Below are 14,376 nucleotides of genomic sequence, written 5' to 3' on the forward strand. Positions count from 1 at the left end.
CAAACTCATATGTAATTTAACAAAACTTTCATAAATAACAAATAATAACGACCTCATTACTATATTGCATGCTAAAGTCGCCATCATGTGGTCAATATAAATATTGCACAAAATCAAACGTATTTATAATTCCATTAGTCCGAAAAAGGACTAATAAAAATTTAATTATAGTTTAGATTATTCAGATTAAAAAAAAAACATAATTCACGTAAAATTCAATACAACACTTTAACCTTTTACACTTTACACCTATCACATTGTATTAGAGTTTTGTCTGAAAATGTAAAGGAATTGCAACTAAAGAGAAAAGATGGATCATTCAAATCATTTGACTTGTGAATTCCAAAAGTTTTTATTATGATTATTTTTAATATGTGAGAGAGAGAGAGAGAGAGAGAGAGAGAGAGAGAGAGGCTGTGTGGTGTGTGGGATGGGGGCAGTGTTTCTCAAAACTCGATTCAGTCTGTAGGTGTGGTCAGGCTTAAGTCCGGCCACTTAACGGATTAAAAGAAAATCGTGAATATCGATTTCAATGATCTGACAAATCCTGCACTGTATAACCCCCGATCCATATAATGACGTAGATATTTAATACATGTGTAAATAAAGAAAATGAAAGACACAAAGCGAAAAGAGGTTTTGTCTCTTCTTCTTCTACTTCTCCTTATTATTATTATGATGATGATGATTATTATTATTAATAATAATAATAATATAATCGTCTTCGTTGTTGTGCATGCGCAGTGTTTGTTTTTGATCGTTGTTGTTGTTGCGCATGCGCGGAACGAGTCTGTTTGTGTCCAATTTATGTACCTCGTGCGTGAAATCCGTGCGCGTTTCTAAACCGTTACACACACACACATACATTCCACTATTAACAGCCAGACAGTCTGAAGAAACCCATCTGGATATCTTTAAAAATTATGCATGGGTTATGTTTACGTATTTCACGATGTCCAACGTTGAAACTCAACGTAAATATTATATATAAAGTAAACAATTCGCTAGCTATCGCCTTAATTGAGTGGAATAAAAAAAACCCAATGGTGATGTCCGATCGAACATCCCCAAAAGAAGAAGCGTCCCTATGTAGTGCGCATAAGCTAGTGCACGAGTGTACAGGAAGGGCCGCGACAATCGGAACACGGCCATGGTGAATTATTAGGAGTCTCCAAACCGGTGACGTAAGAGGCAGAGACGTCGTCGTCATGGCGTCGACGGCGCTGCTGAGACCGGAGCTGTGTTTTTAGTTCAAAAAACGGGGCTGCGGTCGACGAGCCGTCGAGATGGAGAGTAATGCAACTCTGCACGGAGACGCTTCAGAGGCAGGAGAAACGGGAGGGAACAGCAGCGCCAAAGCAGAGCTGTCGGTCAGCAGTTTGGGTCCGAGTTGCACAACAAGCGCCACTACTACTACTACTACTACTACTACTACTTCAAGTGCTAATGCTAATGCTAGCGCTAACGCCGCGTCTCGCGCGGATGTTTGTGAAATGACGGGAAAGCTCGTGCAGAGTGGAGAAGAACCGGGGAACGGGCTGGGTCACGGTGCGTGTGAATCTGATGCCGGAAATCATGACGCTCCAAACTCGAAGTTAGTAAACAAGCCGAGCAGAGAGGAGCCCTCTACAGGGACTACAAGTGTGCGAGCGGATATTACAGATCATCAGGAGGCGAGCAGGCTGTCAAAAACGAGCAGTGTGTGTGCTGAGAGCAGTGCTGCCAAGGCCAAGTCCGAGTCTAATGAAGGCACCCTGTCTCAGGGGCTGCCCAGCCTGGACTCCCTGGAGTCCTTCTCTAATCTCAACTCCTCCTGTCCGAGCTCTGAACCTGTCAGTGAAGGCTTGGAGGATCAGGAGAAGGGATTGACAGTGATCCCTCAGGGCCAGCATGGGGCAGAAGGGGGCAAAACTCAGAGCTGCAAGGATCGAAGTGGTGCAGGTCAGTCCATCTACCACATCAAGTGGATCAGGTGGAAGGAGGAGAACACGCCTATCATCACCCAGAATGAGAATGGTCCATGCCCTCTGCTGGCTATTATGAACGTGCTTCTCTTGGCCTGGAAGGTAAATAATAATAATGATAATAGAAGTTATTATTATTATTATCATCACAAATCTTCAGCATCAGCGCCGAAGGTGTTTGCTGGTAATGCAAAGCATTGAAAGAAATATTTAATGTTTGGTTTGGCTTGCACATCTTGTGAGTGAGTCAGATTGCGCGAACAATAGTTTATTGCACAGAATATTGCAACATAACCCTTCACAACTAAAGACACACACACACACACATCACTGTTCTACTCTGTTTTTCAAATGTTTTTAATGGAATGTAAAAATCTACAGCCAAGTGTGTGTTATTTTTATGAAAGAAATTGTCTCCAGCTGAACTGATTGAAACATAAACACCATACTCGCGTGAACACAAAGGAGCTCTTAATATGCGTCATCTGAAATGAATAACTGTTAATTCTAATGAACACTGGCAAATTTTTGGTGTGAAAGTAGAGTGATGATCCTGTACGGAAAACGAGTACATATTTTCTTCGATCAGACGCCTTCTGCCATCACAGCTTGAAACCGGCAGCACATCTGGAAATGTGTTCAGGCCAGAAAGGTCCTGTTTGTTGGATTTCTCATCACAAAATCCTACAGCCTTTCCAAAGCTCATTTAGAGCTGTTTTTCCCTGGCATGCTGTCACTCTGTCCTGCATGTGTGTCTTGGTTAAGCGGTCCATACATGGTCACCAGTGTACAGCTCTCTTCTGAATTTCAGCCTCAGGCTCATTTGCATCATAAAGATAACGTTTAATTACTGCGTTTGACTGCTACCTGGCAGGCAAAGAAGGCTCCGTGTGAGTGCTTGTGCTTTAATCTTCAAAATGAGGCTCGCTATCTCTCGGCTTCACGACTGCTTTTGAAAACCTACCTGTGTGGAAGTGATTGGCACATCAAGGACGAAATGTAGAGGAACGGTTCCACTTTCTCCAAGCGTAGTAGATTCACTAACGCACGATTAGCACCCGATGTTTGCTTCTTTAATTTTCCGCCGGAGCTTTTGAGGCTAATGTATCTAATAAATAATAGATGTAATGGAAATCGTTTCCATTAATTCACACACACAAATCTTTATATGCTTGCATTAAATGACATTGTTAAGCTACAATTGTATTATTAGGAGGATTTAGTGCTACTAAATGGCTAGTGCTACTGTTTTATCCACATCATGTTCAGCTTTCCCAGACAATTCCACTTTCACACTTTGAAAGTAGGAGCCCGAGGAGGTGGAATTGGAAATATAGTGCCTCCAAAATATTACAGCATTCAGCTGAAGTTTTACTCGGCTGTGAATCAAACAGTTATTTAAACTCCACCAGCAAGTTTATGTCAAATCCTTGATAAACTGGAAGATTTGAGGCAGATATTTCCAGAAAATATATTGCGCAAGAGATTTCCATTACTTTAAGCAACATTACTGTCATATTGTGGCTCCAGTGTGAATTTAAAGCAGCAAACATCAGACACTAAACATGGAGCTACACGTTAACCGATCAGCTACGAATTTGATTTTTAACATCACTGTTTTTGGTCTTTTTCCAGGTCAAGTTGCCACCAATGATGGAGATCATAACAGCAGAGCAGCTGATGGAGTATCTGGGTGAATAGAAATTTTATTTCATTCATTCTGTCACTTTATATCAGCTTGTCGTTTCTGTTATGTCTTCATAATGCCAACAGCAGAGTTAGCGACGAATATCACTAATAGTTCTCTTTAGTGATTCGGAAACGAGGCAGAAATCCGATTAATCGCGTCACAGCACCACAGTTCGATTCAGTCGAGACAACATGTTGGGAAGTGATGATGAGGAATTGATATGAGGTTGAATACACACACTTTTCTTTTTATTACTAATCTAATAATGTTTAGAAATAAGGATATCGAGTGTTGGGGCTGAAAATCAGCCTGAAACTGTTCTGTATTAGAAGAGAGAGATATTCATTTACTTAATTGATTGAATTATTGCCACAAAAGTGTGAGGTTGGTGCTGTTGTGTCTGTGACTTAACACACATGAACTGTTTATTTATTTATTTGTTTGTTTGTTTGTTTGTTTGTTTGTTTGCTAAGCGCATTGCATTGCTAATAGAGAAACACACAGTTCAACTATTTCCCGACTTTGTTAAAGAGAGGAGTGAAACACTCTCAGACACACAGGTTTAGTATTTCTGAAGCAGGAAACTCTTAAAACAGCCTCAAGCCTCACTTACTGATTGCTAGTTTGTCTTCAGGGTGGTAATTCAAGCTTAAGATGCTGTGGTTATCAGAATTACAGGATAGTGGACTGCAGACCTTATGTGGATTCTGTTAGGACACATTCTCTATGTCCTGCTTAATGTCGAAGGCTTAACGTAGTTTTAAACCTTTTGTTGAGCTTAACATCGAGGAACCTCCCCGAAGCAAGTTGGTTCTTGTCTTCACTTACATTGTAACAGCTGTAAGCCGTTGTTCTTTCACAAGCCTTTCATCCCCCCCCCCGTTTAATTGAGTTAATCAGACATAAAGGCAGCTTGTCCTGTTACTGAGAAACCAGAAAGTGCAAAATCCTCCTCTGAATTTGACCTTTTGACTGGTTGAAAGAGCTGACACTCTTCCAAAAATACCTAAACGTCTTCTCACAGGAAACGTAAATGCATGCATTTCCTGTCAATGGGTTGTTAGTATAACGTATCAGAAGAAGAGCATTAATATAAAACTGGAAAATCAGCGCTTTCTGACCAATCAGCATTTAACAGCGCTGTGGTGTAAACATTTTATAAAGACATCCTCATGTCAAAATTGCGATAACAGTATCACATTAGACAATGCAGCGGTTGTGGTCATTTCTAAACTATTCAGATTTTTGACCGCTGGATCTCTGTGCATGGAGGACAATATTAACCAATAACGCATTGTTTTTCTTCCGCTTCCCCCACCTAGGAGTCAAGGGGCTGAACTGGGTGTCAGAAAGGGAATCTTTAGATTAGCCATCACAAACAAGCAGCTGGTGTGTGTGTGGGAGGCTGGCGTTCTGACGGACAGCATCAGGTCTGGGGAATACTCCCTTCACGTCAGGGAAACTCGATTCGTGCCCCGCTGCCCCTTCCTAGGCACTTTGCTGGCACTGCACTCACTCTGTAATATGTGATTGAAGGGTGTGGGTGTTTCTTATTACAGATAAATACTTTGGCTTTCTTCTGCACCTGGTGTCGAAGGTCATAACTTTTTTTTTTTTTTTTTCTGTAGCACTATGTAGTTTTAAACGTTTAGCACTGTTATTGATTTATCTTGATGTTACAATGAGAACTATGAAATACAGCAGCTGCTAAGTTGTGTGACAGCCGGGAAGTTTTGAAAGGGGTCCAGATTAGTCATGCTGGGACGAGAGAGAGAGAGAGAGAGAGAGATTTGTTTATACTCATCACATATCACATTGTGCCCATTTTTCTCAGGCTGACAAACTCCACAGAAGAAACTGCTCACGTTCTTCTCGTAGCTAAACCAGATCATCTTGCCATCAGGTGCCGGTTGTCACAATCCTGAATTCTGCGATGACGAGCTCACTTTGTGTCTTTTCCGCAGTGTTGAGTGGAGAGACTGTTACTTTCGGTAGCCATAATGACTCAATAGTAAACATGTGGTTCACGTCTTTGTGTCTGTTTGGTTTACTAGACCAAAATCACTGACTTGGGGTTGACGTGCTGTTGTATGGAGGACGGCTTTCGGTTCCGTTGCCAGGAAAACAAGGCCTTGTTTATGTAAACAGCAAATTAGAATGGATGCATGTGATATGTCCAGATATTCATCACACACTATATTTGGTGTTATGTGTATTGTCTCATACAGCAGTAGGCTTAAAGGTAGTGTTTACACTCCTGTAGAAAAGTCTTTCACTTCTTAAGGTAGCATCAGGATGATCCAATTTTATTTCAGACAAATCTGAATTTCATTTATTATGCTTTTTTTTTTTTTTTTTTTTTAAATCCATTGTATAGACGTCAACGTCAGCCTTACAAATCTCTGTGAACAGTACAAATTTTAATGTATTAGAAGAGTATTTAAAGCTGAGATTTGCCTTGCAGTTGGCAGTAATAATTGAATTTCACTCCATGTCTGCTGGAAACGCAGTAATTAATCTTCTAACACTCTGAAATTGGACCTTATCATCTCTCTAAGTGTGTCAGGAACCAGGACCAGACTTGCCTATGTGTCTGTGACCTCATCATTCTGTGGCAGAAATCACGTTTTCAGTCCTGGAAAATGTTCTCGAGACGTGAGGCTCTTTAACGTTACACGTCCTCAGAGGAGCGCATGCTCATGGATGCTTCAAACACAGCCCTATTGGAAATAATATCACAATCTGGACTACTACTGTTTAATCATTTATAGAGCCAGCTGTATTCATTGAATCATGAGGATAATCGATCATTTTATTTCAAAGCCAACTTTTTATTTACGTCAGCTAGCTTTATGAAGTGACGGACCTGGCCCGCACGCTCCTATGATTGGCAGCGATCCTGCGCGGGTGAATTTAGCGGCGTTTTCATCCCTCAGTGCCAGCTTGTTCACAAGTCATGCATGAAAACTCCGTCCGGGTTCAGCTGAGAACATGACTGCGTGAACACTCTTTAAATATTTGCTTTTGCCATTAAAGGAAGGGTCTCTTTCCTTTATACTTCACTGCTTTAGTGGATTATCATTTCTATCAATATGCTGCTTCTGGTTATGCTGCAGCTCACTGTTTCCTGTTTCTTCGTGCCTCAGTGACGCACACTTTTGGCATTTTAATTGGTCATTCAGCTTGCTGCAGATCTACTGAAGTTACTTGGCCGTACCTTTTTTTTTGTGCTATGGATGAGAAGCCGGGTTGACTCATGTGGTCAGTGTCAACTCTTATCAAAAGTGTTTCTGAAGGATGTTTAGTTGAAATCTATGAAAATGAGAAAAGATCTGCTTCTGTTTTAACCAGTGTTGAATCCACACACTTTTTGTGTGAAGAAAAAAAAAAATCACAGAATGATAAACACCTGCCCTAAAGTGTCCTTAAATGTAAAATTGGCTGTTGATTGATGTTTCCTTCACTGAGATATGAAATTAAACTGCGTAATGCTGCAAACTGGCCGCTATAGTATCCTCTACAGCTAGTGTAAAGCCTCCCTTTACTATATATTCAAATATGCTTCAAACTAACGACTGCAATATACAGTAATATAACCATATCACCATGAATGAAACATACGTACAGGTTTGCAGATAAGGAAAGGAAGCTTGCTTGTTTAAGGTGTTCATTATACATAGCCGAATAAGGGAGTTTTATTTTAGTCATTTTCGTACAGATGCTCCCCTGAGAAACTAAACACCAGGAATACTGCTTCAGTGATCCTTTAGGAAGATCAGTTTCTGCCGCGAGCTATTAAATAAAAGACTTTAAATAGTCTCCCGTTTAGAAAGGGTGAGGGAACCCAATCAGGCATATAAAATGTGGTGGGGATATGTGAACCCTGTCCATTGTGTCCCTAGCATGACTTTGATGCATTTATTAACCTGTGGTGGTGGCTCAAGTGGTTAAGGCTTTGGGTTGTTGATCGGGGGTTCAAGCCCCAGCACTGCCAAATTACCACCGTTGAGCCCATGAGCAAGACCCTTAACCCCCCTGCTCCAGGGGCCAACCCTGCACTCTGACCCCAACCCTCCAAGGATGGGATATGCGATCAGGTACATCGATCAGGCATAACATTATGACCACTGAGAGGTGAAGAGAATAACACTATCTCATCATGGCACCTGTTAGTGGGTGGGATATATTAGGCAGCAAGTGACCATTTTTCCCCAAAGTTGATGTATTAGAAGCAGGAAAAATGGACAAGCTTAAGGATTTGAGCGAGTTTGACAAGGACCAAATTGTGATGGCTAGACCACTGGATCAGAGCATCTCCAAAACTGCAGCTCTTGTGGGGTGTTCCCTGTCTGCAGTGGTCAGTATCTATCAAATGTGGTCCAAGGAAGGAACAGTGGTGAACCAGCGACATGTACGGTCAAGGTTCATGGATAAACGTGGGGAGCAAAGGCTGGCCCGTGTGATCCGATCCCATGTGATCTGAAAAGTAAATGTTTTTGCGTTGAAAAGATGACACCAAACAGTGAACTGTTCGAAACACGTGAAGCCAACTGTATCTGTTAAAACTGCTGCTCATGCTGTGTCTCAGGGCAAAGTAACACACTCGGAGGAACATGTTTTCGGCCCTCTTCCACATACATGAGCTCACACAGTTAGCTAGTGTCACTGTGATTGACACGGGACAGGATGTTCCATCCCTCTCAGGTTTTGCTCTCTTGACTGAAGCCATGGATAGCTCTGGACATGATCAGGATTGAACTACTAACAACTTTTTCCTAAACATTATCTATACCCAAGATTGCAAGGGCGGCAACAACCAACATAAACAGAGCTAGATAAAATGTTCCATGATGCCACTGATCTCTTAATAGTAAGTAGGTTACTCATTTCTGTATCAGTATCAACAAGTACTGAGAAGCGTCTACTTGTTTTTGTACTCGTTCTGAAGAAAATGGTCTAGATGCAGGCTTGTATATGTGCTTCATCAACTGGTGGTGTTCTGTGTATAAGATTAAATAAAATGAAATGTTCATATAGGAAATATAGTCTTGACTTTGCATGAGAAGAAAACGAACTCGATCATTTTAAAGCATAAACCCAGATTTAAATGACCACAACATATAATGATTTTTAGTATAGAAAGATAGTTTGGAGGAAGGAATTTAATCGAGGAGGGGATGAAGAGGCTCATGTTTCCCGGGATGAGAGCAGTATGATGGAGGACAGGAGCAGGAGATTATGGGCCTCAGCCTTATATCAGGAGTTCCACCTCACCAAGCCTGAGATTTATCTCGATTATTTTTGAAAGGGGACCTGAATAGCTAGAGAGCAGCTTCCACACCCTGAGGAACGCTTATGATGTTTCTCTACCTCCACTGCTGAGAAAATACCCTGGGTAGAGAGCTAATCTAAGAAAGCATGCATTGCTGTTTAGATCTTCTATTTTTTGCCTGTGTTCACACAGTGTTTATGCCTGTACAGATCACTTCTGTTCTGTTCTATGAAATGTTTACTGGAAATGTATATCCATAACACCCTTCCCCCATTTCTTCCTGCACTGATGGAGGCTCTAGCTAACAACGCTGAATGGTCATAAGAGCTTAATTAATGGTTTGGTTCCAGTGGAAAGCATTCTGCATTCTGGCCACTGCTCCCTGCTTGTATCTCACTGCTCTGGGGGAGTTTTATTTCCAGTAGTCCGTAAAAGCTGCATGAGCTATTCTGCCGAGAGTCACTTCTCAAAGTAGACTGAAGATTGTTACTCATGGTTATAATCAAAAGGTCATTTGAGTTGCAGTTTCTTTGGAGTGTGTTCCGATCCTGTCGTTTCTTTTTTATAACGTCCCTTACTGTTATTTAAAGCATCTGTGGTGAACTTATTACTGACTGCAAAAAAATCGCAGATGTTTTTAGAATCTTTCTCTCTTTTTTTTTTTTTTTTTTTTCCCCCTGCCATTTTTTCCTGGATGCTTCGAGTCAGGCAGGATTTTTACTGGAAGTAGGTGACGTCAGGTTTTGTCATTAATAAATCAGAATCAAGAAAAATGCTTGCATCAGCTCTCGGCTAACAGACACGGCTTCAGTTTGTACCTCGGTGAACGTGATCGGATCTGAGTCTCGCTAACGTTGTTAATGTTTTCCATGAACCTTTTTTGTCCCAGTACTGATACCACACACACCGTCACTGATTAATCCTCTACATAAATAACATCTGGCCAGCTGTAGTCCTAGACAGTTTATGAATATCTACTGAATTAGTCAGTGCTGAGAAATTTATTTAATCCACTTTTCAGAAATGCTTATTAACTGATTAGGTTTCTAGTATCACTAAGATTTGTTAATAGTAGATAAATGAACCATATTATATTAATATAATAATATTTAAAACCATGGGATTTAACTAAAATTCTACTTGGATAGTCTTGTACTCAACAGCATGTTTGTGCAATATTTGTATTGTGCAATTTTTCAATTTAATATATATATCAATGTGAACAATTTCATCATCCAGCATCAGGAAAATGAGCATTTCCACCCACTTTAAGCTTTAAGTAGAGTGCACAAGCACAAGCTTGGTGGCTCAAGTGGTTAAGGCTAAAAGCACTGCCAAGTTGCCACTGTTGGGCCCTTGAGCAAGGCCCTTAACCCTCTCTGCTCCAGGGGTGCTGTATCATGGCTGACCCTGCGCTCTGACTCCAACCTCCAAGGATGGGATATGCGAAGAAAGAATTTCACTGTGCTGTAATGTATATGTGACAAAGGCTATTTCTATTAACTAAGTACACTTAGTTACTGGCCTTATAATCCGAAACTCAGCTGGATGGTGGAATTTTTAAGCAATTTAAGTCGTAAACATAATTTACAAAACATATCACATTAATTCCTTTAGAAATCACTTGTCTAATGTTCACATGGCATTGTCTCCGTTGATTCGGCTCAGTGCTAAGAGATGTCAGTAGAGCAGCAACTAAAAAACAGTTAATTTTGGGTCAAAATCTTTGGTATTTTTCTTCTTTCAGCAAAAAAAAAAACGATGTGAAATATGCAGTTATGTTTGCTCAATATAACATATACTACAGGGGTGGTGGTGGGGGGTTTCAATCCAGATTCTCATGTCTGTTTGCTCTTCTCAATTTTCTGGGGGAAAGAAAAATACTGCTCTTTCTACAGTTTTTTGAGAGATAACCTACACATAACAGTTGGCAGGGCTGGTAATGAACTGGATATTGTGGCAGTGTAAAATTGTGTATGAATGATGATAATATCCGGAAAGCCTACTCTACAGAAGATAAATGGTTTATAATCTGTTATCTGGTGTCCTTCAGAAGAGGGTGGGTTGCCTTTTGAATCTTGTTCCTCTCGAGGTTTCTCCCTCATGTTGTTTCTGGAGGTTTTTTTCTTGTTATTGTTGCCTCCGGCTTAATCATCAGGGATCTAATTATGAATCTACATCTGGATTTCTGAAAAGCAGCTTTGTGACATTGCCTATTGTTAAAAGGACTCTGTACGAATAAAATTGAATTGAATAATAATAAGGTCCCTCAGTTCTCTCCGTATCGTAACTGAACAGTGCCAAGATAACTGCCAGAGAGCTTCTGTTGGGCCTGTGAGCAGAACCTTTAACCCCTTAGCTGCTCAGCTCTGGGCTTGGAGCTCAAGCCTTTTGTGGTTTGGCTTTGGATGAAAGCATCAGAATAAATAGATTTTTTTTTTTGTAGTCGCAATCACCAAGGATGGCATGGAAAAGCCTGTATTTTGAAGATTTAAAGAACAGTAGAGTGCTTTTTACAGAGCTGGATGGATCGAGGGATTATATGAAGAGAGGAAGAGCGAGGGTAGAAGGAGGAGGGATTTGGAAGCAAGGGGTTTCCTGGGCAGAGAGAAGGTTGAGGCGCCCGACTGGAGCAGCTTGTGCTGGGTCTGCATTCTTGGCAGCTGGCAGAGGAAGCTAGTGTGTGTGAGAATCAAGTTAACCAGCTTGGCACTTCTTCTCTTCACTCTGGGTGACTTGAACGGTTTGCTGTCCGTATTCTGAAGACATTCATGCAGTATAGAGGTTTTTGGAACTGATTTAGGTTTAATTTCTTTTCTGTAGGTCTTTCTATTGTGTATTGGACAAAACAAAGCACATGTGACAGACAGCAGCTTTGAGGGATCAACACCTCCTCTCAACGTTTGTGTAGAGTTGATGACAGTGCACTGAATTTAAAATCTACACCCCTACCGCTCATGCTGTCAGCTTGTTTTCACTGAACGAAAGGCTACAAGTATTCTGTGCCACGTCTCTATCCGCAATCTCAATATCTTTGCCAGTTCTTCTTGACTAAATTGCTCACACTCGGTCAGATTTGTCAGGACACTGTTTGTAAACGGTAATTTTCGATTCTGACTTGCCGGAGTTCTTGCTTGACAGATATCTCATGTGGATTGACGTCTGCATTTTGACCGGGCCGTTCTAAAATATTCAGGTCCTTGTTTTTGTAACGCTTCATTTTAGCCTTCTCTGTATGCTTAGGGTTGTTGTCGTATTGAAGGGTAGGGTTGTAGGGTTTCTTCTATTATTTGTCATGGCTGTGCTGTATTTCTTTTCCATTTTTAAGTATGCTGTCAGATGAATCAACTATGATTGATTATATATATTTTTTTAGCCAGTCCTTGAAAGGTGCTATTCTAGAGCATTGGCCTGGACTGGTTTTGATGGCTCTTTGGTCTTCCTGGTGTTGTTTGTTGAGGTATACTCTCTAACAAACCGTGTGGACTTCCAGGAATTGCAGTATTTATAATGCCATCATGTGACACTTTAACTGCATTATAGGTGGACTCCAATCAGCTAATAATGTGATTTGGATGACACATGATTGCACCAGAACTAATTACACAGCAATTGAAAGCAAACACTTACGCAATCCCATAATTTACAAAATCTAATAAAGAATTTTGCTGTATTTGACTATATTGATCCCATCACTTTTATATTATCAGGTACACTGACCAGGCATAACATTATGACCACCTGCATAATATTGTGTTGGGCCCCCTTTTGCTGCCAAAACAGCCCTGACCCGTCATGCACTGTGTATTCTGACACCTTTCTGTCAGAACCAGCATTCTTCAGCAATTTGAGCAACAGTAGCTCGTCTGTTGGATCAGACCACACGGACCAGCCTAGACCAGGCTTGTCCATTTTTCCTGCTTCTAATACATCAACATTGAGGCCAAAATGTTCACTTGCTGCCTAATATATCCCACCCACTAACAGGTACCATGATGAGGAGATAAGTGTTATTCACGTCACCTCTCACTGTTCATAATGTTATGGCTGATCGGTGTATGTTGTGTAGATTTATGGCATACTGAATAATCCCAATTGGGTCCCTTTCATTTCCAGGTCATATAAAATGTGTAAAAGCTCAAGGGTTGGGACAGGGAGGTGAAAGAGCAGCGAGTTCACAGGCTTTGTACCGTGAGTTACACAAGTGTTTAATTTTAGTGGATGCGATATAAATAATAAATAAATAATAATAAATAATAATAGGCAGTAGTGTATTAGTCACTGTACACAGGTTTTGATTTAGTGGTCCGCAACGATGCCTGTGCTCCTGAGCCACCGTGATGGTGTGTGTGTGAGTGAGAGAAAGAGAGAAAGAAGGAAACTGTGGAGAATGTTAATCAGGTAGTTGACATGTACCTTATGGCTTGAGTTTGACCCAGCGCTGCTGGTCACAGTGAGAGTGTGCTTCCCTGTCAGGCCTGTCCTGCCCCTGCTGGGTATCAGAATCAGGAGAAAGTGCTCTCGGAGGACGTGCTGAATCACACTGTGGTGCCAAACAGGATTCACTGAAATAAACACAAGCTTTTAAGCTTTTGGCGTGTCAGATTGCTTTGATTACCATGGCTAAGGGAATTTTGTTTTGTTTTTCACTGGTATGTAAGTCTGAGCGAGGCTCCAATACTGTACAGTTTTTTTTTTTTCTTGTTTCTTTAAGAACAGCTCTCCCTGCCAATGAATAATTTCAGACATATAGGTACACATACAGTACAACAGATTTTTTTGCACTTTGGCTCTTCCTCTCCGTGTGATAGAATGATGAAAAAGTGTTTCTTTTGTCTATATAATGGATTCTCTTTGGGCTAGTCTGTCAGTGTGGGTTTTTTTTGTGTTATTTTTCTATTGCCACACCTAAATACAAATTCCAGAAATGCAGTCCCTGAATTTGAGTCAGCTGAGTAACATCAGAAATTTATTCACTTCTTCAGCAGCATAAACGGAGCCGGATTGTTTGGGCAGTTAATCGGGTATTTCTACCCTCCTCATACTGCCATGTGATTTTTAGGCCTAAATACAAGCTCACATTAATACTGGCATAATACACCAATTTGACCCTTTAGGCCCATTGTAGTGTTTCCAGGAAAACATCTGCATGTTAGACCTAAAAAAAAATAAATAAATAAATCAGTGAAATGAGCATAGAAAGAGCTGCTGCTCGTGGATAATTGACAGGAGCAGATGGTTCGTTAGGCAGAGGATACCGACGGAGCTGTGACAATGTTACGTTTGTATGGCTGTTTTAATGAGCACAGTGTTTCTGATGTGTGCATTCCCCTCATTATTCTCCCCCTCCCTCTCTCTCTCTCTTTTCTCTCCACAACAGGAGACTACATCCTTGATGCCAAACCAAAAGAGATCTCTGAAGCTCAGCGTTTGAACTACGAGCAGGTAAG

General features: G+C 41.0%; 1 protein-coding gene across 1 annotated transcript in view; it reads left to right on the top strand.

Annotated features, from left to right (window-relative positions):
* The first annotated feature begins 1,153 nt into the window (after positions 1-1,153).
* Positions 1,154-14,376, top strand: part of mindy2 (MINDY lysine 48 deubiquitinase 2) — a 31,812-nt gene continuing 18,589 nt past the window's right edge. The window contains exons 1-3 of the mRNA XM_058382264.1: positions 1,154-2,066; positions 3,600-3,657; positions 14,307-14,371. Coding sequence (XP_058238247.1) covers positions 1,287-2,066; positions 3,600-3,657; positions 14,307-14,371 — 903 coding nt within the window. The 5' untranslated portion in view covers positions 1,154-1,286. The remainder of the gene's footprint in view (positions 2,067-3,599; positions 3,658-14,306; positions 14,372-14,376) is intronic.

Source organism: Hemibagrus wyckioides, linkage group LG27, assembly GCF_019097595.1.
Source record: "Hemibagrus wyckioides isolate EC202008001 linkage group LG27, SWU_Hwy_1.0, whole genome shotgun sequence".
Lineage (NCBI taxonomy): Eukaryota > Metazoa > Chordata > Actinopteri > Siluriformes > Bagridae > Hemibagrus > Hemibagrus wyckioides.